We start from the raw sequence: 23,244 nt of genomic DNA, 5'->3' as shown, positions 1-23,244 counted from the left end.
CTGCCCCTGCTTCTTTTCAGGCTTCCCGCGAACATCTGATTCGCGGGAAGCAGGGGAGGGGGAGGAACAGGGGGGCGGAGCATTCAGGGGAGGGGAGGAGGGGGAAGACAGCTGCCGGGCCGGACGGCGTGCTAAGGCTGCAGGGGATGGGGGGAGCCGGGAAGGGGCTTTGGCTGCCGAGCGGCGCTTGGCCGCCGCTTTTCGATCTATTTATAGCCGACCGGGGGAAATCCCGGACATTTTTAGATTTTTAAGCAAGCAGGTTAGTCCTATAGGCTACAACTTCCTGTCTTGAAGTAATAATAACAACAACCCAAATACATGGTTTCCGCCTTCAGAACCCCCACTATAAAAATTGTTCCAGCACCACTTGTGCTAAAATCATGAGATTTGGGAACATTGCTCCCCAAAACAGTCAGAAAAGTTGCCCTGTAAAAACATCATCAGGGCGGTGGGGTGTTTCCCTGTTTGTGCCTCGTTGATTTCAGCGTCACAGGTGCTCAGATTACAAGGTGAAAGATCTGCTTTGTCCTTGCTGGGCCTGTGACCTCCACCTGGGATCTGAGGGTCAAGCTGGTTCTTTCCCACCCTGGGCAGCGTCACCAGAGAGGTTCTGGGGGCCAGGTTCTGGCCTCAGTGATGCCTATACAGCCTCATGGCTTTCAGATTATGCTCCCAAGTGATGCCTGTGCAGCCCCATTGCCTTCTGGTGGTTATACCCCATGACCCCCTCTTGCAGCCCCATTCCCCTCCCAATGATGCCCTCAGTGATGGCGTCTACTGAGGTGCTGATGTGAGGTTACTGGAGACTACAAGACCCAGCATGCAACGCTCCATCTTGAGCCAACCGGCCGAGCAGCTCAAGCTGGTGCGTTGCATGCTGGAACTTGTAGTGCCAATGGAGCGGGGCCAGGCGCGCAGAGCGCGGTTGCTAACCCCTTGATCACGCCCCTTATATACGAGTGTCAACGAAAAAACCCGCCAGCGCCCAACGGGTCTATCTGCAATTCTAGTAGTCGAATCTCCTGTCAAACAATCCAGGGGGCGGGAAGAAAGAAGATTCGGCTGGTTTCAATTGGTCGTCCCTTTTGCCGACTCTTCTATTCGATTGGTCAGAACTGCTGAGTAGGCGGAGAAAAGCCGAAGCCTGTTTTGATTGCTCAGCATTCTATTGGCCTTTCACTTAGAGACTAGGGCAGGGTAAAGTGAGGAGACTTGGTGATTGGCCGTCTGCAGGGAAGGGTCGCATTCTACTGGTCAGTGTCTCTGACGTTCAATGTGGTTGGGGGGGGAGAAAGGAAAAGAGTCTGTTTGTGATTGGTCGTACACAGCTAGCGCTCTCTTTCACTCACAGGATTTGCTGTCGCTCAGAGAAGTGGGCGGGCCGAGGCGCGGGGAGACCGCTTCTGATTGGTGGGCCCAAGTTTGGCGCCAGCTTCGGGTGTATGCAAAGAGCGAGAGAGCGCGCGCGCGCGCTAGTTGCGCAGTGTTTGCTTGGCTGGGGTTTGTTCTCTACGGGTGACGGGGAGGGTCAGAGCGTGGGGGTCGCGCTGACAGCAGGAGCCGCTCGGGTCCGCTCCCACCTCACGCCGGCCTCATGGATCCCGGGCCCCCCAGCCCTGCCCCGCCGAGCTCCCACCGCCGCCGCCTCCTCCTGCCGCAGCTCCCGGCCGCCGGGCCCGGCGTGGTGAAGTCCCTGTTCCCCGCCGAGCTCTCCCCGGTCTCCGGCCTCAGCCTCACCATGAAGCAGCTGCAGGGCCTTGGCTACAGGTGAGACCGGCCGTGCCAGCCCCTCCCCCCGCCCCCCTCCCGGCCCTGCTGCCCCCCCCCCGCCCCATATCCCCCTGGTGCCCCTCCCCCCCGCCCCATATCCCCCGGATGCGTGCTCCCCTCATGACCCATCCCCTGCAACCCTCCGAGCCCCCTGGTGCCATGACCCCCGCCCCTGCAACCCCCAGAGTCCCCCCTGGCGGTGCCTTCCTCTTTCCCCCATGACTCCACCCCTTCAGCCCCTATAGTCCCTCTGGTGCCCGTCCTCCCCCCCCCCACACACGTGTCTCCCAGGACCCCACCCCAGAGCTGCTCGTGCTTGCCCCCCATAACCTAACTCTTTCAGCTCCCCTCCCCCCACGTGTCTTCCAGGACCCCACCCCAGAGCTGCCTCGTGCCTGCCCCCCATAACCTCACCCCATCAGCTCCCCTCCCCCCACATGGTTCCCAGGACCCCATCCCAGAGCTGCCTCGTGCCTGCCCCCCATAACCTCACCTCATCAGCTCCCCTCCCCCCACATGGTTCCCAGGACCCCACCCCAGAGCTGCCTCATGCCTGCCCCCCATAACCTCACCCCTTCAGCCCCCCTCCACCCACATAGTTCCCAGGACCCCACCCCAGAGCTGCCTCGTGTCTGCCCCCGAGGATCCCACCCCTTCTGCCCCCATAGCTTATCTGGTGCCTGCGCTCCCCCCCATGGCTCCCAGGACCCCACCCGAGAGCTGCCTCATGTGTGCCCCCAGGATCTCAGCCCCCATAACCTCACCTCTTCTGTCCCCCTCTTCCGTACATGGCTTCCAGGACTCCACCCCTGCAGCCTACATAGTCCCTTGGTGCACACGTGGCTCCCCTCAGAGCCCTCTTGTGCCTGGCCCACATGGCCCACATGACCTCACCCCTTCAGCCTCCATAGCCCCCTGGTGCTTGCTCCCCTCGCTCACATATGGTCCCCAGGACCCCACCCCTGCAGCCTTCAGAGCCCCTCTGTGACTGCTTCCATTTGGCCCCTATAACCCCACCCCTGCAGCCCCTAATGTCCTCCTGCCCTCAGTGCCTGCCCCATGACTCTGCTCTTGCAGCCTCCCTAGTCCCCTGTTGCCTGTCCCCTCCCCCATATGTGGCTCCCCGGACTCCCCCCTGCAACCCTCCAGAGTCCCCTTTTGCCTCCCTCCTCCCTGACACATGGCTCTCATGACCCCACCCCTATAGCCCCAATCCCTGCAACCCCTGTGAATCCTGGTGGCTATCCATATACAGCCTCTACGACTCCTGGTGTCTGCCCATCTCCCCAACATATGGCCCCTGTTACCCCGCCCATGTAACCACCATTGTGGCTCCCTGTTGCTTCTCTCCAGCCCCCATTACCCCACCCATGCAACCCCCACATCCTCCTGGTGCCTGCCCACTTCCCCTATTTGTATTCCCCCTAAACTCATCCCTGCCACCCCAAAGCTTCCTGGCACTGGCCTCCTTGGTGCACTCTTTCAACACACAGCACACACATGGTGCCACACGATCTCCATATTCTCTATAATGGCTGCCACCTCCCCCACATGTGGCCCCCATGACCTGGCCCCCACACAGCTCCCATGACCCAAGCCTTGCAGCTCCTCACCCCAGCTCCCCACCCACTGCTACTGGTACCTGGGCTCCCAGATCCCTGTAATCCTTCTCCATATGCCACTCTTGCGTCTCTGTTCAACCCCTATCTTGCCCTGGCAGCTCCACCTGGTCCCTACAGCCTTCTCTTCCTCCTCACACAGCCCACATGATCATATCTTGGTAGCCCCTCAATTCTCCTTGGCTCCTATTTCCATTCTCCAGGCTCTCTGACCCCTGCAGCCTTCTTCCCCCGCCCTGACTCCCCCCAAACAATACCAGCAGTCCCCTGCACTGGTAATTCCCTGCATTCCACTTTCAGTCTTCCTTGCTCAAACCCTGCATTCTATTATACCACACCCTCTCACTTCCCAAAGCTTTCTGAACGCATCCTGTAGCCCTTCCTCCACCCCACACCATGTAGCCTCTTACCCATGCCATGCAAAGTCCTCCTCCATTACTGTCTCAATATTTCTAGCCTTCTCTGCACTGAAATAACTAAGACTGTGAATTAATTATAAAGGGCCAAGTACATCCCTGGTGTAAGTTTGATACCGATAGTTTACCAGGGATGAATCTGCGCAATATGTTGGTTTGGCCCATTCTACCCCAATCCCAGAGTTAGGTATTGGCAATAATATTGCAAAAATAATGATTTAATCACTAGTCAATAATTACACAATATGAGCAAAATTCATCCCTGTGCATAGGGCAGCACAAGACCAACACAGCATTTAAAACCTACTTAAAACCTGATTGGGAGAGGGAGGGGGGCGCATAAATAGTATAAAGTTGTTTTTAGATGGCCCTCTGCACAGGGATGAATTATTTTCTCCCACCATTCTCTTCCAGGTAACAAAGGAATTAAACATGAGATTATTTGGGTTGGGTTGTCTGCCACTATTCTACCTCTTCATGGCTCTTTGATAGACCACATAATACCTATAAATTCATTCCATACAATAAGTACTCCATTACACATGCAATGTTGCCAACGATCACAACGTTATTTCAAGTTTTAAGATATTTGGGGTTTATTTCAAAGCCCCAGCTCCTGGAGGCATGAGATTAGAAGAGAATCTCAACTTTAATTGTAAATAAGATAGTTTCTAGCTCTGATACATGCAAAGAAAAGCTTAATCTTGATGCAAGTGTATCTGAATGACATGGAGACCAGAAGGCAAAGAACCCCAAATATATTTATCATGATTTTAGGCCTGATTTTTTAATCCTTTTAATTGCTTTCAGGACATTGGTGTAAATCCAGCCCACATCATTAAGTTGAGACATGTTGGCAGGAGTGTGCTGAAATTTGTATTACTCCTGGGGGAATTCTGCACCAAAAATTATAAATTCTGCGCACAATATTACAAAATTCTGCATGTTTTATTTGTCAAAATAACTGAATATAATCACTCTGGTTTCAATTATTTCAGTAATTTACTTAAACTACAATACAGTGGATGGAGAATGGGAGTGGGGAGCATTGGAGGAAATCCTCAAACCCCCTTGCCTAACAGTAATGTAACTAGGTTTGACCCTTTATTTCTAGTTATTAGTCAACAAATATATGCATCCATATGCTCAGTGTTACATCATAGGCAACTGAAGAGCAAGTGAGGGCTGGGGAATCAAACTCACAATGTATATTGGCTACTGAACATATCCAGAAAGGTCCGCAGCAAACAGTTCATGGAGCACATTCTGATAGGAAATTTTTTCAGTCCAAAAATTTAGATCAGTTTTAATCACTAAAGCACCATAAGCATTTATAAGGCCATACTGTCCTTTACACCACTCTGGCAATGCAAAGGAACCTTAAAACGTTTACACCTGTTTTATGCTCCTGGGGGAATTCACAAAAAGAATGGGAACAATTCACTAAGCAGGCAGGCAGCTACATTCTGCTCTTGCCTCCGGGGACAGTGCCTATCCCACGCCTAACTCCTCAGAAACACTCCAAAGCCCTGCCCCTCCATGCCAAGCAAGCTGCACTTGCGAGCAAGAGGGACAGTGTCTCTCTCTCACACACGACTGTATAGCCTCTCCCCCTCGGACAGTGATTTAGGTATCTACTGGCTGTTCCGGGTGCCCGAACCAACCTGCCTGCGCTGTTGGGGAGAGGCGCGTGACCGCTCTTGTGGCTTCCTTTTGCTTCCCCGTCAGAAGTCATTTATCTGTGGGGGAATCAAAGAAATTTGCGGGGGACAGGAATTCTTTGTATGTGCAGTGATGCAGAATTCCCCCAGGAGTATTGTATTGCTTTTACCTGTACTGTGTCTGCTATGGTTACTCAAAACTTCAATTTGCAGGACTGTTAAACTGGCACCTTTTGCATTGTCCACTACATAAACTGATCAAGAGTAGCCATTCCAATTTGAGATCATTTACTGTGTATTTCTATATTTTAAATCTATTATGGTGGTTCCTGTCTGAAACATTCAGTAAAATAACTCATTTTCTTAATCTTTACAGTCGGTATGAGAATTCTGTGCAAATGCTGGGAACGAGGAACAGTAACAATCTACAAAGAACAGACTCGTCAGAATCTACTGATTCAGGTTACTTTTTAATCCACACATAAGTACTAAGGAATGAGAAAGCTTGACATCCTCTTGCCTTGTATTATAAAGAGCAATATTCAGGTTTAAGAGGAAGCTAATACTGTGTACTTGCATAATTCTCTGCAACAATAATTAATCTCCCAAGGCTTCCAGTAGAGGAGGAGTTATGGATCTGGTCTATGACTCTCTCTGCATGGCAAAAAGTTGCCCTGCTGAGCAAGTCACTCTCCTTTTGCGGGGAGAAGATCTAAGACTCCTCACTAACGGTGCCCTGTACTTTATATTTTCAATAGTAAAAACCCTTTTTGTCTTTCACAGGCTACTGTTTGGATTTTCCTGATCCCCTGAACTCAGACATTGAAGAAACGTATGTAAAAATATGCTAAACTTCTGGCATTTTAGACTATACGATTAACTGCTAAATGTGGGCTAATGGGAGGCTTGATCTGAAATTTCCACAGCTAGTACATGTAAAATGGGCTCTTCTCACTTAACCTTCTTGAAGTGTATGTCTTGGCACATTGCAGCTTGAGATTTTAGGTTTTCTATCACAACAGAATGTGGCCCAGACTACTTAAGTCTTATGTCTAAGTTAATGTGTTGCCCAGACCAAAGTATGTACTTCTGAGGACCCTAGACTCTGAGCATCACATTGGCACCTTGCTTAGGAGTCTGAGGGCTGCACATAACTTGCATGTAACTTATAGTTTTCATTAGATACTCAGCAATACTATTTGCTTGTACATATACCTTAACTGATGGCTAACAGCAATTGCTTATTTTGAGTTTGCCACCTACGGTCAATCAATTATGTCCTTACCTTGCAGGTAAAGGAGATGATGGGGTTCTGGACACACTTGGTCCTTGGGCCACGGCAACACATTTGGTCCTTGGGCACACCCTGTCCCATTTCTCACTGAGAAGCTCGGTTTCCATTTAGGCTAATCTGCTGTTAATACTATCCTGAATTAGGAAACACTAGCTAGTCTCCTTGGGGAAACTGGGTTTAGTCCTCCAGCCCAGCTGAGACAATAAGTCTCTAGGAAACAAAGAGCAAGATAGTCTGCTGTTCTTAAGGCCATGTCTATACATACAGTGCTGCAGCGCGTGTGGTGAAGACGATCTATGCGGATGGGAGAGAGTTTTCCCGCCCGCATATAAAAACACCCCCTCAAGCAGTAGAAGCTTTGTTGGTGGGAGAAGCTCTCCCATCGAAATAGCACTGTCCACACCGGCGCTTATGCCGGCATACTGTATGTCACTCACGGAGGTGCTTTATTCACACATCATTTATGCTGGCATAAGCTGTAGTGTAGACATAGCCTAAGGTGCACAAGTTTGTAACCTGGGGACAAGTAGCAGCAATAAACCTTCCATGACATTGAGTTAAACAACACTAAGTTCAAAGTATTGGGTTATGAATTAGCAATAAAGGTAACTAATGTCCTTTGTCTGCCTTTTTTTCAGCTTTGAGAAAAGAGTTATAGAATCTGGCAGACTTACTAAGTGAGTACAATTTTAATTTTAACTTCCCTTCTTAATTAGTTATCTGTTGGTCTGTTAAATTATGCTACTAGTTAATTCAGTTTTGCAGTTGAAAATCTGAGTTGTGTTGTCAGTTACTGTTAATAGCTTTTCAGCTTAAATGTTAGAGTAAAATTTGATTCTATTTTTGTCTGTGTTCTCATTGCAGTATTCAGTTACCCATCAGAAGAATACGTTCCCTCCCGGTAAGTGAGGGGGATTTTGGTCTTTCAGGAGTTGGCAAAGAGGTTTTCAGTATTAAGTGTTATGCTACTTATCTACCCACTTTTTTATCAGCAGATATCCAGCAAAACTCATTAATCTTCCAGTCGCAAGAATCTGGTGTTGCTTGTTGCTTAAAATTAAGATAATAGAAAGTCATAGGCTATAATCTTGAAATGGATCAAAGTGTAATCTGTTATGTTCTACAAGGCAGCCTGTCACCAGCTTTATGTGGAAGTATTGCATGCCGGGAGCTGTTGTCTCCAGGGACTGCGTGTCCATGGCCAGCCCTTTAACATAGTTTGTGCCAGTTTGGGTACTCCAGCCCTTACATTCTTGGCAAGCTGTCAGCATGGCCTCTCAGTTGCCCAAAATTTGGGGATCTGGTTGATATTGAGAAGGATTTACCCTCTCACTTTTGCAGCAGAAGCTTCTGGGGTCCAGTCCTGCTCTGAAGAGGAGCAACTCAGATTCATTGGATTGTGATGTTTTTCACCTGATTGAACCAGATGACAACAAAGAGAATGTAAGTTTAACTCACTCTACACATCTCTGAAGTAGTGTAATATGGGAAGCTATACCCAGGAAGCTGTGACTTGTGGTAGTATGGGGCTTAAAACGTAGGGATAACTCCTTATTTGGGGAGGAGGTTTGTAATGAGTGGTTTATGTGGTGGGTAAGGCCTTTCTTCTTATTTTGGTGAACCGTGGCATTCTTAAACTTCTCCGTGGTTTGTCTTGCAGAATTTGCACTTATCTGGTGCAAAAGCTGACTTTCCACTTTCTGTATTGCCATAATGCCTAGGAGCCCCTTTGTGCTAGGTACTATACAAATGCAGAACAAAGCACTTACAGTCTAAGACAACAGACTGATACAGACAGAAAGACATGGGAGTACAAGAGACAGCTAGACAGTGTCGGTCAGCCTAATAGGTAGTGGTCTAGTCTAGCCATTGTCAAGTTTTTAGGTATTGTGACAAAGAGCTCTTAGAAGGGATTTGAAGGAAAACACTGCAGTGGCTTTGTAGATGTTTAAGGGGCTGGGGGGCACCCAAGCATGAGGCATTAACAAGTGGGCAGTGAAGGCTGACATGGGCTGATTGGAGGCAGGAGTCGATCTGTTAATACTGAATGACAGATGATAGAGTGGGGGTTAGGTTGTGAAGGGTCTTGAACATGGAGACAAGTAGCTTATGTTTCGTATGATAGAGAAGAGGGAGCCAGTAGAGGGATTGAGAAAGGGTGACACGATCAAAGCTGTAAGTTGGAGAATCATCTTTGCAGAAGCATTGTGAATGGATATGAGCCAGGAAACACTATTTGTCAAAACCAGAAAAAAGGACATTTCAGTAATGAAGGTGCAAGTCTGGATGAGAGTTTTATCTGTTTGGATGGACAGGAAAGGCCATATCTTAGAGAAGTTATGCAGAAAGAATTGGCAAGACTTAGACATAGCCTTGATGTGAGGCTCTAGAGAGGTCCAAGTCAAAGATGATGCCCATGTTACAGGCATGAGCGACAGGCAGGATGGTGTTGTCATGCACGGTTATTGAGAAGGCAGTTGGGGGAAGAAGCCATGTTGAACTTGGACAAAAGGAGACTGGTCTGGAGCAGAGAGGTAGATCTGAGCCATCAGCATAAAGATGGTATTTGAATTTGTGGATGAGATTACCCAGTGATAAGATGTGTAGGGGGAGAAGAAAAGGGAACCAAAGACAGAGCACTCTAGAGCCACAAAAATTGGAAGGTGGATGAGGAGGATCCTCTGAAGGATGCGCTGAAGACATGATTAGAGAGGTAGGAGGAAAACTAGGAGTGGACAGTCACGGAAGCCAAGAGGGGACAAGATTTCAAGACTGCTGAAGACTTTCCACAACATGAGAGCAGGAGTGTAGGAAACAGATGTTGCAGGTGAGCTCTTGTGATGGGGGTGAGGGACAACAATCCTACAAAGAGAAGGGGGCTAAGAGCAGATTAGAAATCATCAATGCTGATAGACTGGAAGTCACGGAAAGGCCGTGTGAGAGGGCACGGGCTGATGGGTGGTGCTGAAAGAGATCAGGTGATGATCGAAGAGAGGGAACTCAGCAACAGAGGGTAGTGCCTCTTGAAGACCAAGTCAAGTGAATGGCCCTTTTGGTGAGTGGGAGAGTTGAACCAGGGCGCCAGGTTGAATAAAGAGCTGTAGGTGAGGGATTGTGCAGCTAGAGGGTCAGATGGGTCATCAGCATGGAAGCTGAAGTCACCAAGAATGAGTGTGGTAGATAGAAGAGAGGAAGAGAGAGCCAGAAGTTGAAATTGGAGAGGAAGGCTGATGGGGAGGAGTTGGATGGATGGTAAATGACAGCAACATAGGGGGAGAAGAACCAGATACAGTGATGTTGAAATCAGAGGAGGGAGGTAGTGGAAGTGGCAGTAACTGGAGAGAAGCCCCATCATCACCAGGGTCTGATCTGTAATGGTTGGGTAAGGGAAAAGCCCTCTGTAAGAGCGCAGCTACAGAGGCAGCCTGGTTCTGGGAGAGCCAGAAGCTGGAGGGGGAGAGAGATGAAGAGATTGTGAATGACTGAGACCTGGTTAGGGAGACAAGGTGGGCGCGGCAATATGTTGTTGGATTAATTTCTATTGGTGGAAGGGACAAGCTTTGCTTCACAGATGTTTTTAGAGATGGAATGGGTATTCAGCAGACAGCAAGAGGAGGGAGGTGGGTGTGAGGGTAAGAGTGGTGGCATGTGAGGGGACAGGTTGGGGGGGTGGGGATAGGAGGAGGGTAGATTGGGTGGGTGGGAACCATAGAGACGTGAAGGTAACTGGGAAGGGAAGATGGATGCTCCCTAATTCTTGTGCCCTATTAAAATGGAGGATTGTTCTAGAACCACTTCAGCTCTTTGTTAGGGATGTCACTATCTCAAAACTAATCTGTGGGGGATGGGCCCTAACCTAATTAGGGCATCCTACCTTCACTGAGGATCTAGAATCCAAACCTACTACCTTATCATTCCTCTAACTTTCAAGGCTTTCCCTTACTGGCTCTCCAGACAATTGCCCTATCAGGTTGTAATTATCAAACTGTAAACATCTGTGATTTCATTAAACTGAGTAAGTAAATCTTTAAGGAACTTGTCTGAGGCTGTTGAGTCCAACTCCATTATAGACCAACTGGCTGTGAATTCGATCAATGAAGAAATCTTACAAGGGCTCAGATTTCTGCAGAAGCATCAGTCATTCTTAGGAGTAATGGGAGGAGGGTGCAGCTTGTCGCACAACAGCACGTTCATTCTAGTGATTTAGGCACAGATCTGGCTGCCTATGAAATAATTAGACAGGACTCTTGCTGGAAAGTTTGATAGATGCAGGGCTGATAGTTGACTGTAGAGGATACTTAGAGGAAGTGAGTCTAATTCTCCTATATTAATCACTATTATAACAACTTTCCTTTGGAAATGCACATATCCTGAAAGATTTACTTACTCCCTTGGACTGCAGGGAGCTGAGTTCAAGAGGGATGGGCTGTAAAATATCTCTATGCAATGGGCCCTTCAACCTCTAAGCTTCGTTGGTTTGATAAAATGTTTGTCTTGCTCCCTTTCATTAAGGAGTCCTTTGAGTTTAAGAAGCCAACCAGGCCTGCTTCTCGTAGTTGTCTGCGTATCCGTTCCCTTGAAGATGGAAAAGATGTTTTTGGGCAAAGACAGAACTCTGCCCCAGCTCGGATGGTATGTATCAGGCTGTCCTTGGCAGCTAACCCTTTGCCTTAGGCTTGCTTGGGTCTAGGAGGAAAAGCACACTCAAGTGGTGGTCCTGAGACATGATGCTCTGGGGGTGGGAGAGGGAAGAAGCACCAACTATATTCTGCATCTTTATTGATAACACACTGAGCTGGAAAAAAGCCCACCCAGCTTTCAGGCTTTAAAGCTGGGAAAAATCTCATTCTACCCTGAATATGGGAAATCAACTAGGGGTGTTACCATGACACCACTAGTAGTTATTGACTATAATCCTTCATGAAACTTGAGCTAAACCGCAATAAGTAAAGTGAGCATGGATGTCAATCTTTTTATTTTGTTGCTGGTTCTGCAGTGAAGCAGACATGTTGAAATTTAGATGCATTTAAAAGAATAAAATTGAAAATTGCATCTATAATATAGGGATGAAGTACTATTCTATGTCAAGTTCTGTTGCTTGGCCAGGGCATCCAGGAAAGGGGCCAAGACCACTATATATAAGCAGGGAATTGGGGACTCTGGTTTTCATCTCCTACTTAAGTATGGTGATCCCTCTTCTTTCTGAATACCTCTCCTGACTGTATGCACAAAACCTGGAGACTTATGGTAACCTCCTGTTACTTAGACATCCCCTCTCTGCACCATCCTGGAACTGAGCTTCCCTTTGCAAACACGCTGGATTGTATAATTTTCAAGAATGCAGGATTATCCCTTAATGAAAAACTAGCGGTGAAGTTTTTCACTATTCTGCTGGCCAAATAACAGTGCCAGAGCCAGGTTTGGAGCTGCCTAAGCCAGTTCATAGAATCATAGAATATCAGGGTTGGAAGGGACCTCAGGAGGTCATCTAGTCCAAACCCCTGCTCAAAGCAGGACCAATCCCCAACTAAATCAGTTGATGAATAGGTGGGATGACCATGTGAATGCCTCCTGTAAATCCATTTAAAGGAATGGCACTGCCTTAGCTGCTAGAACCAGTGTTCCTAGTCATCTAGAAGGGAGACCATAGTGTCACGCTGTCTGGAGTGGCTCACAATTGTGAGTGCCAATCTCAGGTCAGAAAATAGGGCAGACACCCCAAACTGGTGATATATTCTATAATTAGATTTCACCAAGACAGTAACAAAAGTGCACTCCTGGATCACTATACCAGAGTTACCATGGAGCCACAGACTGTCCCCTTAGACCTTTCAGCCTGTTTGCCACCCAGACAAACTGATCTTAGTGATGAAAGGTTATTAAAACCAAAAATCACACCACGTCAGGTTCCTCGCAACCCCAAAAGGTCAGTCACTTACCCCAGGTCAATGGATACTCTCGATCTCACACCAAAGACAATGCTGGCAGCCAGTTTCTCTAGTAAACTAACTAAAGCTTCATTAGCTAAGAAAAAGAAATGAGTTATTGAGAGATTAAAGCAGGTAAAATACATTAACTGGTGAGACTAAGTTTGTAAGTCCAAAATGATGATAGAGATGGATCTGCTAGTTTTCCATAAGTGTCTCAAGGTTACCCAGAATAACTTTGGGGATCTCTGTCTTGCATCTGGAACGCTTCCCTGTGATTGTCCAAATAGTTCAGAGACAGTCTTGTTCCCTGGATCCATTCTTATAGCTTCTTTCCATGGAAAGCCATCTGGCAAGTGTTTTCATTCACAGCGTGGGCGTCTCCTTTGTTGACTAAATGCAGACTGAGTCTGTGAATTTCCATTGTCGAACACAATCACCCATGCTTTGAAGTTAGCAAACTTCTTCGTTTATATTTCCAAAGCGCCAATCGCATTTGATGGATAAACTTAATTACCGGGATATACGCTATGTAAATTATAATGTAATGGCACATAACAATCCTTCTTTAGTTTTCATGAAGTTTACACATCAAGTAAATTCTCCTCTTAATACTAAAGCACACTTTTGATCTATGGTTAATTAAGTACAGGGATATACATAATGTAACGTGATAGCAATCAACAGGGTATGGATAGGTGAAAACAATACCTATTAACACATCAGTGAATTGGTCTGTGCGTACTAGTACACTTAACATTTCTTTGCTATTCACACACAAGTGAATTGGCCTATGGCTCTGACCTTCTGGCCTGTCAGTGTCTCACACAATCCCCAGAATAAAGGGCTGGATGGAGGCTGCCATTCAACCAAAATGTCTTTTTCTTTTTCTTTTTTTTTTCAGTTTCCCACTGGTGAAGCCCCTGAAGGTGACTTGGAAAACTATAGGCCTGCTTTCATGCAGCAGTCATCTCTAACTTCCCCTGACACTGAGGAAGAAGATGATGGATTTCTAGATATATTGGATGGGGAGGACTTGAAGGTACGTGAAAGGGGAGTGGTTGATTTACGCTTGCGGTGGACAGCATTCCTGTGTCTGTGTTGAACACTTATTTAGAAGTAAAGAATCTGCAGATGAGAAGCGATGTGTATATATAATGTCCTGAGTGCAGACTCTTGATGCAGGTTTTTAAATGACCATAGTAGTGTAAATTCTAGTTAAGCCTTGTAGGGCCATCAACAATCTGTTAATGGCATTTGTCCAGGGTGAACATCTATGTTGAGCAACTACTCTAACTAAGATAGATCGAGCTATAGAATCCTTTCATCACAAGTGGCAAAAAGTTGGTAATTGCAGATGATCCTCCAAGAAGACTTAATGCTGTCGGCCATGTCTACACTACAGACCTCACAGCAGCACAGCTGTACCGCTGCAGCTGTACCACTAAGGGTCCCCATATAGCCGCTCTGTGCCCACGGGCGAGAGCTCTCCCACCGGCATAATTAAACCACCCCAAAGTGGTGGTAGTTATGTCGGCTGACATAGCACTGTCCATGCGGGCGCTTTTGTCCGTGAAACTATGTCCGTCGGGGGTGGTTTTTTTCACACCCCTGACTGACAAAAGTTTTACTGACAAAAGTGCTAGTGTAGACATAGCTATAGTCTTTCCCACCTCTTGCTGCCTTTCATAGAATTACAGAAATGTTATGCTTGTGCTTCTAACAGTAGACTATAGACCTTGTCACTTCAGTTCCTCACCAGCAAACAGTAGCAGTTAAATGGAGACAATTTGCTGCTGTTCCTTTGTTGATAAAATACTCACGTTGCAATTTACTGGGGAATGCCCAGGAAATAGTGGGAAGGAAAACATCTGTCTACAGTGGGGTATTTAAAGTAGAAGCCATATTTCCAGGAATGGAGTCATGACTGGTAAGCCCAGAATTGGATGTACCTTCTTCTTTGCAATCTTTTGCGTAAACAGGATTCTGTTCCCATTTCAATGCATGAGAGCAGGAGACTCTTAAAGTTGTAAAGTAACATTTTAAAAATCATAAATGGATTTTTTGTTAAATGAATCAACTGCTGTAACTTCCCTCACAACAGCTTTAAGACTCTGCCTTTCCAGTATCCTAGTCTTCATTAGAGTGGAGTTCCTGTTAATCTAAGAATTACCAGATAAATGGTAGTTCCCACAGCAGTGAATCAGTAAGTAATCCCAAAGAACTGTTGTGCCCCCTCCATTAAATGTAAATGCCTGCTTGAGCTGTGCAAAAGCCTTAGACATGTTGTGTAGCCACTGTCCATGATGAAATGTGGTTCTCCTGAAATGTGATAGAACTGAGGTAACTTTCTCCTTCCTCAGAACGATGAAGAGATGCCATCTGGTGTGGCAAGCCTTTGGACTGCTCCACTGGTCATGAGAAAAGCAGACAACCACGTAAGTGTCCCATCCCAACATAATGAAACTTGCATCTCTTTCAAAGGGCCATCTACACCATTGAAATTCCGTATTAAAAACTGATTAAATCATTACTCTTAGTTGGCATCCCTCGTACACTCAAGGCATAAATTTGCTAATACGGCTTTCGAAAACTGCCTTTGAGGCAAGTGACCATAATTGCGCCATTGAGCCTGCACCTCTCAGGATCCATGGCATGGTAGTCCCTGCATGTTTGCTCTTAACCTTAGCCTGCCTAATGACTAGAGGGTTCTGTCTCTGTAGCATTTGGAAACAGTTGGACAGTGTCTATAGGATTTAACTGTATTAAGGTTTTTCCTTCAGCGATTTGAGAGAGATGTCCAAAGTTTGCATCCTAAACAGAATCTTATAAATGTCTCTCCAGCCCATTCTGCATACACCCATCTGTAATGCCTCCAGCCACCATCTTTTAAGGCTGAAGTCTGGATTCCCTTCGCAGTCCATCAACTCAGTTCTTTAATCTGCCAGAGGATTTTCTGTCAAGCTATAAAAACACTCCCGCACCCTAAGGCCAGAGCATGCTTCTCTTGTAGTGTTCCCAAACTCAGTAAACCTGCATAGCAAGAGACCAACATTAGGACCTAAGATCCCTATAAACTGCACGTCCGCGCAGCAGCCTATTAAGTGCTGCGCGGGCGCTCAGGGAACCCGCCCAGTTGGGACCGGGTGCAGGGGGGGAGACACTCTCCCAGGCCCCAACCTCCCAGGGGAGAGGCACCCATAGGCGCTGACTTCCCCTTTAGCTGGGAGTGCTCAACAACCTCCCCCCTCCCTGAGTCCCTATCCCCGTCCCGTCTCTTCCCCACCTCCTACCTCAAGTGCGCCCCATCCCTGCTCCTCCCCCTCCCTTCCTACATGCCGCGAAACAGCTGTTCGCGGTGGGCGAGAGGGGAGGAATTTGTCAGCAGGGCCACCAGCAGATGAGAGATGCTGGGGGGCAGGGGGAGCTTGGCTGCCAGCGGGTGCTTATGTATAGCACCCACTAACTTTTCTCTGTGGGTGCTCCAGCCCTGGAGCACCCACAGAGTTGGTGCCTATGGGGGTGCCCCTCCCCCACCCCCAACTCAGCCCTGGACCTGCCGGGGGAGGGGTGGCCCGAACACACCCCTGGCCCAGACCTGCCACGGCCTGAGTGCCCCTCCCCCAGCCCCAACTCAGCCCCGGCTGGGACCTGTCCTGCCAGGGGTGGGGCACCTATCTCGTGGCCCCGGAGCACCCTCCCGCACCCCCAGCCGGAGCCCGCACCCCCAGCCAGAGCCCTCACCCCCCACACACTCCAACCCTCTGCCCAAGCCCCTCAGCCCCACCCCAGAGCCCGCACCCCCATCCGGAGCCCTCACACCCCTGAGCCCCAACCTTCTGCCCCACCCCAAGCCCCCTTCCTCACTCCAAACCCCTCGGCCCCATCCCCACCACATGAATTTTGTTACGTGCACCAATATGAAGGTCATGTGTGTCACATCACCTCCATATTGGTGCACATAACAAAATTCATTCTGCACATGAAAAATTACAAAAAATTAGAGGGAACACTGATTAGGACCCCGGTTTCTTGCATGGCAACTAAATATACGGCCTAGTATTGAAGTTAAAAGAGGTCAGCTGGCTGTGGCACCAAATTATGTCTCCGCTACTTTGCTGTGACAAGCCAACACCCACTTGTGCTCTAATGAAATCTTATATAAACATGTTTGCAGGAAACTTTAAGTTTGAGACTGATCTAGATTTTAACCTCATCCTTCTTGGCTGGGGGGAGTGTCTAATTTTTCTCTGATTTTTTCCAGATTAAACGGTGCAGATTGTTTGGATCACCATCTCTGCCCAATGGTGTGGCTAGGACTGCCCTGAAAAGAATGGAAAGGTCCCAAGAAGAGACCTCTCCAGGAAACAGCAAAAGGAGGAAAAATGTGCCTGGAACACCTTCTGAAGAAGCAGTGGTTGGTGGCTTAATAGCTAATATTAATCCTTGTCTATTCAGTTTTATTTTGTGAGGATAGGTATCCAATTCTTTTATAAATGATAACAAGGATGTTCAAGAGAACAATGCTCTTCCAGGTAGATAACTGTTCATCTGACAAGCTGTAGTCTCTTAATGCATGATGTTAGGGGATGGGTTAGGTGGGCTTGAGCTCAGGTCTTCCATTGTGAAAATAAATTTGAGGGTGTGGCAGGCCAGGATGTAGGTGTTCTATGATATATACCAATTGATGTTCATGTCTACTCTCAGTGAAGTGCATTGATTCTCTGTGAGAAAGGATAATAGGCCACTGTTACTCAGCAGTCATCTCTAAATGTTGTTCCTGTAGAGTCTGAAACTAATTAGGACTCAGTCATCCTCAGAGATTGAGAGCATTTTGGACAATGACCAAAGGAATCTTATTGGCGACTTCTCAAAGGTAACACTGATTTTTTTTTTTCTTTTTTTCTTTTAAATAGCATCTTTGTGTGTCAAACTAACCCAAGTCAGGTTCTCTCTTGCTCCAACAGTGCATGTTTGAGTGCTCTATAAATGCTAAGCACTAAAGTGCTTTAACAATCATTTACTAATTAACTCCTCACCCGTGTGAGGTATTCTGAATCCTTTCCCACAATTATTCATAATCCTCTAACTCCCTACAAACTGTTAAATTGCATCCATTTTCCCTCTGTCTCTTTAGATTGTAAGGTCTTGTGGGTGGAGTTTGAGACAAGCTACTATGTCAGTGTGGGCAGCCACAAACCATGACACGCATTGTGGAGGACTGCAAAATGACAACTTCCTGGAAGTCTTCGTGCCTTGAATATTGTTAAGAACACTGTGGCTTGGCTTGACCAGATTGCATATGCCAAATTATTAATAAAATAAATGATGGGCAGGTGCCTCTGCTGATCTCTGAATTGTCTAGTTATACTAGTGGGTGCCATAAAATCAATAACCAGACATTCTGTAACTGAGATGTATGGTTTACACTGTCATAAATGGGATTTCCTCAGTCTGAGTTAGCCTTCTGTTTTATTTTTTAGGATTACCTTTTCCACACTGTAGATGGGAAGCATCAAGATTTAAAATATATCGACCCAGAAATGGTATGTATCCCAGTGGCAATAAGAAATTGCTTTGTACAAAGAAGCAAACTCATGTAGCACATAAGATAAACTCCTGAAATCTTCTTTTTCTGTGTAGATTGTATCTGTGCTGACGGGGAAGTTTGCAAGCTTCATTAAGGAGTGTGTGATAATTGACTGCAGATATCCATATGAATATGAGGGAGGCCATATCAAGGTACAGTGACCCTGCAGGAGAAATGTATAGGTGTCTGATGTATGGCTACCCTTTGGGCAAATCAGGGAGCACTGGGGAAGTATCTTAAAGATGCTCATTCTTAGCTATTCATGAGCAAATCCAAGGGTAGGCTGGCAGTTTAGAGCTTCTTTTTTTTCTTCGGGTTAAGGAGATGGTGTCTGAGTTTATATTTAATCTTATATTTAAAATTATATTACAGCCCTGCCCAAAGTCCCCAAACACAATTGGGACCATGTTGTGCTGTACAAACTGTTTAGGACTACGCTCACTCTTCGTGATCTCTGGATTAGCTTTCCCTCCGAAGGGAGGAACACTCAGCTCTCCTTGGCTAGAAGCAGGGTTTGCTTTAATGGGAGGTGTAGGGCAATTGTAGTGGACTGACCCTATACTTGTTTCTCTGTAGAAGAATCAGAATGTTAGGATACCTAATGTCTCTAGGGAAACAGATATTAAAAACTTCCATAGCTTAATCTGACATTGTTTACTTTAACTAAATGTTAATATTCTAGCTGTAGAAGAAATGGCCTTATTCTCTTACACAAGCTTTGAAATGTGAGCAGTTATTTTGAACAGTGCTGCTTGAGAAAGCTGGCTAGTTCTAAAAAGCAGTTTAACCAGAGCATTGTGCTTTGAGGTGGAAGGCTAAATCCTATATCCTACCGATGTTGTGCAGTCACCCAAGTGACCACAAGAATGGGAGCTGTTCCAGCAGAGAGAGAGAGCTGCTCTCCAAGGAGTGTAAACAACTTTCTGTTACCAAAGGATAGGAAAGCTAACTGTGCTCAACAAGAGGATAGAAGTGGCTTTGTTACATCTCCCTTCCTAACTTGTGCTGTATGCTCAGTTGCGACTCTGCCTTCCCAGGGTGCTGTAAACCTCCACATGGAAGAGGATGTGGCAGATTTCCTGCTGAAGAAACCTATCATGCCATCAGAGAACAAACGAGTAATAATAGTATTCCACTGTGAGTTCTCCTCAGAGCGGGGTCCCCGAATGTGAGTATCTGAGCATAGTCCTACCCATACTGGGATCAGAATCCAACAGCTGTGCTTGTTACACAGTTGTTACTAGTAAGCTTTTGAAGATGGTTTAAGACTTTAGATAGCAGCATGTCAACCACTTATGCAATTTACTGTAGTAGGCACTGGCTCTGTCATTTCTGATAGACAACTAGTTTTCAGAATCTGTCAGACAGTACAGCATGTGTTCCTAACAGATGGTGGCTGGCTGCTGTACTCTGTTCTTTGAGTAATGGGAGGCACAGGTTAAGAATGTGGTTTGCACAAATATAACTTCCTTTCTAAACTCAGGTTTGTAGGTTTTAACCTCTGTCCCTATTACAGGTGCCGGTTTGTGAGAGAGAGAGACAGACTGGGGAACGAGTACCCCAACCTGCATTACCCAGAGCTCTATGTGCTAAAGGGGGGCTATAAGGACTTCTTCTTAAGATGCCGAGTAAGGATCGCTCATTTATGAACTTCTCATTGCCCTTCTGTTTTCACTCTTCACAACAGGGATAACATTGAACAAATGCCTCTCTCTCCAGCTAAATTCAGCTATAGGGCTTAAACTGTGCTTCTGAACAGATGAAGAGTAACTCACTGCACTATACTTCATTCTTCTTGCTCTTTTGTACATAGTGGTCTTGCTGTGCTACAAGACTAGATTGATTGCTATGATTAACTTGCCATTTGAGGAGTTTTTGTAATAAAGGCTGTGACCGGGGTCCCAGTGGGGGCCAGCTGTGGTCACTCAGGGTGAACTGCAAAGAATGGGGCAGCCAAACCCCCAAAAGCTGGTGGATATTCCAATACTTAGATTCACCAAGCCAGCATAAAACAGCTTCTTTATTACCTTACTGGTTACTCAGAAGTCCAAACAACACAGTTCCCTTAAAGTGATCCAGCCTCAGGCCTCCATCCAGGTACCCAGATAAAATATGATGATTTCTGAAAATCTGATTTCACCATATAAAAGAAAAGGTTCTACCAATCCCAAAGGATCGGACACATTACTCCCAGGTTAATGAATGTTTCAGATCTTACCCAAATACACGCTACAGCCAATTCTTCTTAACTAAACTAAAATTTATTAAAAAACAAGAGAGAGAGAGTATGGTTAAAAGATCAATATACATACAGACATGAGTTCAATCCATTGAGGTTTAGATTCATAGCAGAGATGGTGAGCTTTGTAGTTGCAAACAGTGCCTTTAGAATTTAGTTCGTAGGTCATAGTCCAATGTCCAAATCTCATATTCAGGGCATACCAGCATAATTGGGACCTCAGTCTTGCAACTCAAACATCCCCCGATGAAGCTTAAGCAGATCTGAGATGACAGAATAGGACCCAACGATCTTTTATTCAATTTCATGTCTTTTGACAAGTTGGAATTCCTCAGGGAACCAAAGGTAATTAGGATGACTTTGAAGGAGGTCCATCACCGGTACTTAGCTATACAAATTAACATAAGGCCATTTGCTTGTTCCTCCCCCATTCACAGTACATTTCAACGAGAGATGAATACCGAGATATTCCGTTTTTACAATTCATTTAAATGATATCAGAATACAGCATAGACAGGGACTGTTGATTACATTGTCGACCTTACTCAGACATATAAATACACAAAAACACAAACATTATCTCCCCAAATGTCTTTTGAGGGTTATTTATTTTGCAGGATGTTCAACCCTTTCTAGCCATGCATCACCAAGGCTCTTGTCTAAACCCTCTCCACACCTCAAAGCTACCTATTGTCACTCCTAGCGCTCACCAGTGTCTCTTGGATGAGGTATAAAATTGACCTTTTGTAGTTACTAAAATCTATGGCATTCTTCATGAAAGCAAGAACAAAGGAGAAACATGGGGTTTGTCATTGTCTGATGCTGTATGACGAACAAAAGCCTGAGTTTTTTCCCATAGATTCTCAGCTTGTTTTTACCTTGGAAATATCAGGAATGTCAAATCTGGTCTTTGCTGGGGCTCTTCCATGTATGCTCAGCCCTTAATTTGAAGGGTGATATTAAATCTTACAGCTTTTTCTGCCTTAGTGCATTTAAAAGTTTGAATAAAAATTGTTTTCCATCTCAATCAGGTTCCACTTCCTTGGTGCCATGTACTTATTCTACTAGTTCTCCAGCTAGCTCTCCATACTATTCCAGCATAGGCAAGGAGAGTTTTACCAAACAAACAAAAGTGCTCCCCTCCCCCACTTCCTAGCCTTTCTATTGTAAATAAACCCATTTCTTTTTACTGGCGTGCTAGCCAAATTCCAGATAGAGTAACTAGACTCTACCTCCCTATGTTCCCCCTACACTCTCAGGATGGACACTTTCTCTTTTCTAAATGGCTGAGTATTGCTGTGTTCTGTTGGTTTCATTAATGGGAAGAATGTTTCTTGGTAGGAGGCTTCGGGATGAGAATGATGTAAATATAAGGTCACCCCTGCTTTGAGAGAGCTGTCTTTAGGAGGGAGATGTCAAGCAGAGCTGAGTGATGAGTTCAGTTTGTGAATGTTGGCTTAAACCAACGTAACCAGTTGTTAAATTGCAATTTGGGGCCTGGATCTAGATGCCACGATGATAGGATGGTTGGGTAGTTGTATGGATGGTTGTAAGCATGAGCTTGTTTGCTTGGTGCTTGGGGTCAGACAGGGTTCAGATAGGAATGTCATTTGTACACAAAGCAATGACAAATTGAAGTGAAACCAGCTTTTCTTTCCCAGAACTATTGTGAACCCCAGAGCTACCGCCCCATGCACCATGAGGACTTTAAGGAAGACTTGAAAAGGTTCCGCACGAAAAGTAGAACATGGGCAGGTGAGAAGAGCAAAAGGGAACTGTACAGTCGCCTGAAGAAACTCTAAGGGCTGTATCGGTGGGCAGCAGACGACTGCTCACCATGTAGGAAAACTGAAGTGGGAGGGGAGAAGAGTGTATCTGTTCCTTGGTCATGATTATCATGCACCAGCTCAATCCATGGACAACTTGGCATTCTTGCCAGTCTTGCTGGAAGTGATAAGAGAAACAATATGGAACACTTGTATTCACCATGCTGCTCATGTGGACCTAATGATCTGCCTGCTGACTGCAAGGATGACTTTTCTCTATGCTGTCCTCAATATGGTTCATGGAAATGGATTCTCCTCTATGGCATACGTAGAAACAGCTATCCAACCGCCTACTGTAGGTGGGGTGGCTTGAGCTGGCGTGTGCCATGTAAGTGTTAATGGTGAGATTATTTTAATGCCTGTTTTAAAACTATGCCTTATTTTATTATTTAAGTACAGTCGAATGAAGCTAATACCACTGCAGGTGAGTCATCTGGATTGCACTGAGACCTCATTTCTGCTAACAGGCAACCTACCATAGGGTTCTCAAGTCTTTCCTTTCAACTGCAGTTCTGATTGGTTTTTGTTGGCAGTGTAACGCACTATAGTGAAGTGGGACGGGGAGTGGTGCTTCTCTGAGGTTTTTCACACAACGAAAATGCAACACCTACAGGAAGCCTACTGACAGTATAATGGGAAACTGCTTGATGTGCAGATATCATGTTCTTTTAATTTATTCTGTGACCTAGGTTGCTTTATTTTATATTTTAACTTCAGGAACTTCTCCTTAGCTGTTTCATTAAATCTGAAGAAACCACCATTTCAAAGCGGGCAGAATTACTGCCAGTTCCTGTAAGCCAGAGAACAGGTTGCTTCTGGTGAACTCTGAAATGCCAGGTGGCAAACCTGATTATGTATTTAGCGTTGCCAAATTGAGCAGTGATGGAGCAGCATGTTGC

At 46.1% G+C, this 23,244-nt stretch overlaps 1 protein-coding gene across 1 annotated transcript; it reads left to right on the top strand.

The window, feature by feature from the left end:
* The first annotated feature begins 1,597 nt into the window (after window positions 1-1,597).
* Window positions 1,598-22,321, top strand: CDC25A (cell division cycle 25A). The gene is made up of 16 exons (XM_065399057.1): window positions 1,598-1,770; window positions 5,846-5,931; window positions 6,253-6,301; window positions 7,402-7,440; window positions 7,628-7,664; window positions 8,105-8,206; window positions 11,276-11,395; window positions 13,595-13,732; window positions 15,054-15,128; window positions 16,955-17,107; window positions 17,477-17,566; window positions 18,174-18,236; window positions 18,334-18,432; window positions 19,318-19,448; window positions 19,797-19,908; window positions 22,181-22,321. Exons 1-16 carry the CDS (start codon window positions 1,598-1,600, stop codon window positions 22,319-22,321), a joined length of 1,608 nt encoding a protein of 535 aa, XP_065255129.1.
* Window positions 22,322-23,244: the final 923 nt, after the last annotated feature.

Source organism: Emys orbicularis, chromosome 2, assembly GCF_028017835.1.
Source record: "Emys orbicularis isolate rEmyOrb1 chromosome 2, rEmyOrb1.hap1, whole genome shotgun sequence".
NCBI lineage: Eukaryota > Metazoa > Chordata > Testudines > Emydidae > Emys > Emys orbicularis.
This window is presented reverse-complemented; position numbering and strand designations above follow the sequence as displayed.

Excerpts from the sequence above, each read along its gene's own strand:
- CDC25A (XM_065399057.1), top strand. The coding sequence starts at position 1,598 with ATGGATCCCGGGCCCCCCAGCCCTGCCCCGCCGAGCTCCCACCGCCGC. Across the intron at positions 1,771-5,845 it reads CTGCAGGGCCTTGGCTACAG|TCGGTATGAGAATTCTGTGC; the intron begins GTGAGACCGGCC and ends TAATCTTTACAG. Across the intron at positions 5,932-6,252 it reads GTCAGAATCTACTGATTCAG|GCTACTGTTTGGATTTTCCT; the intron begins GTTACTTTTTAA and ends TGTCTTTCACAG.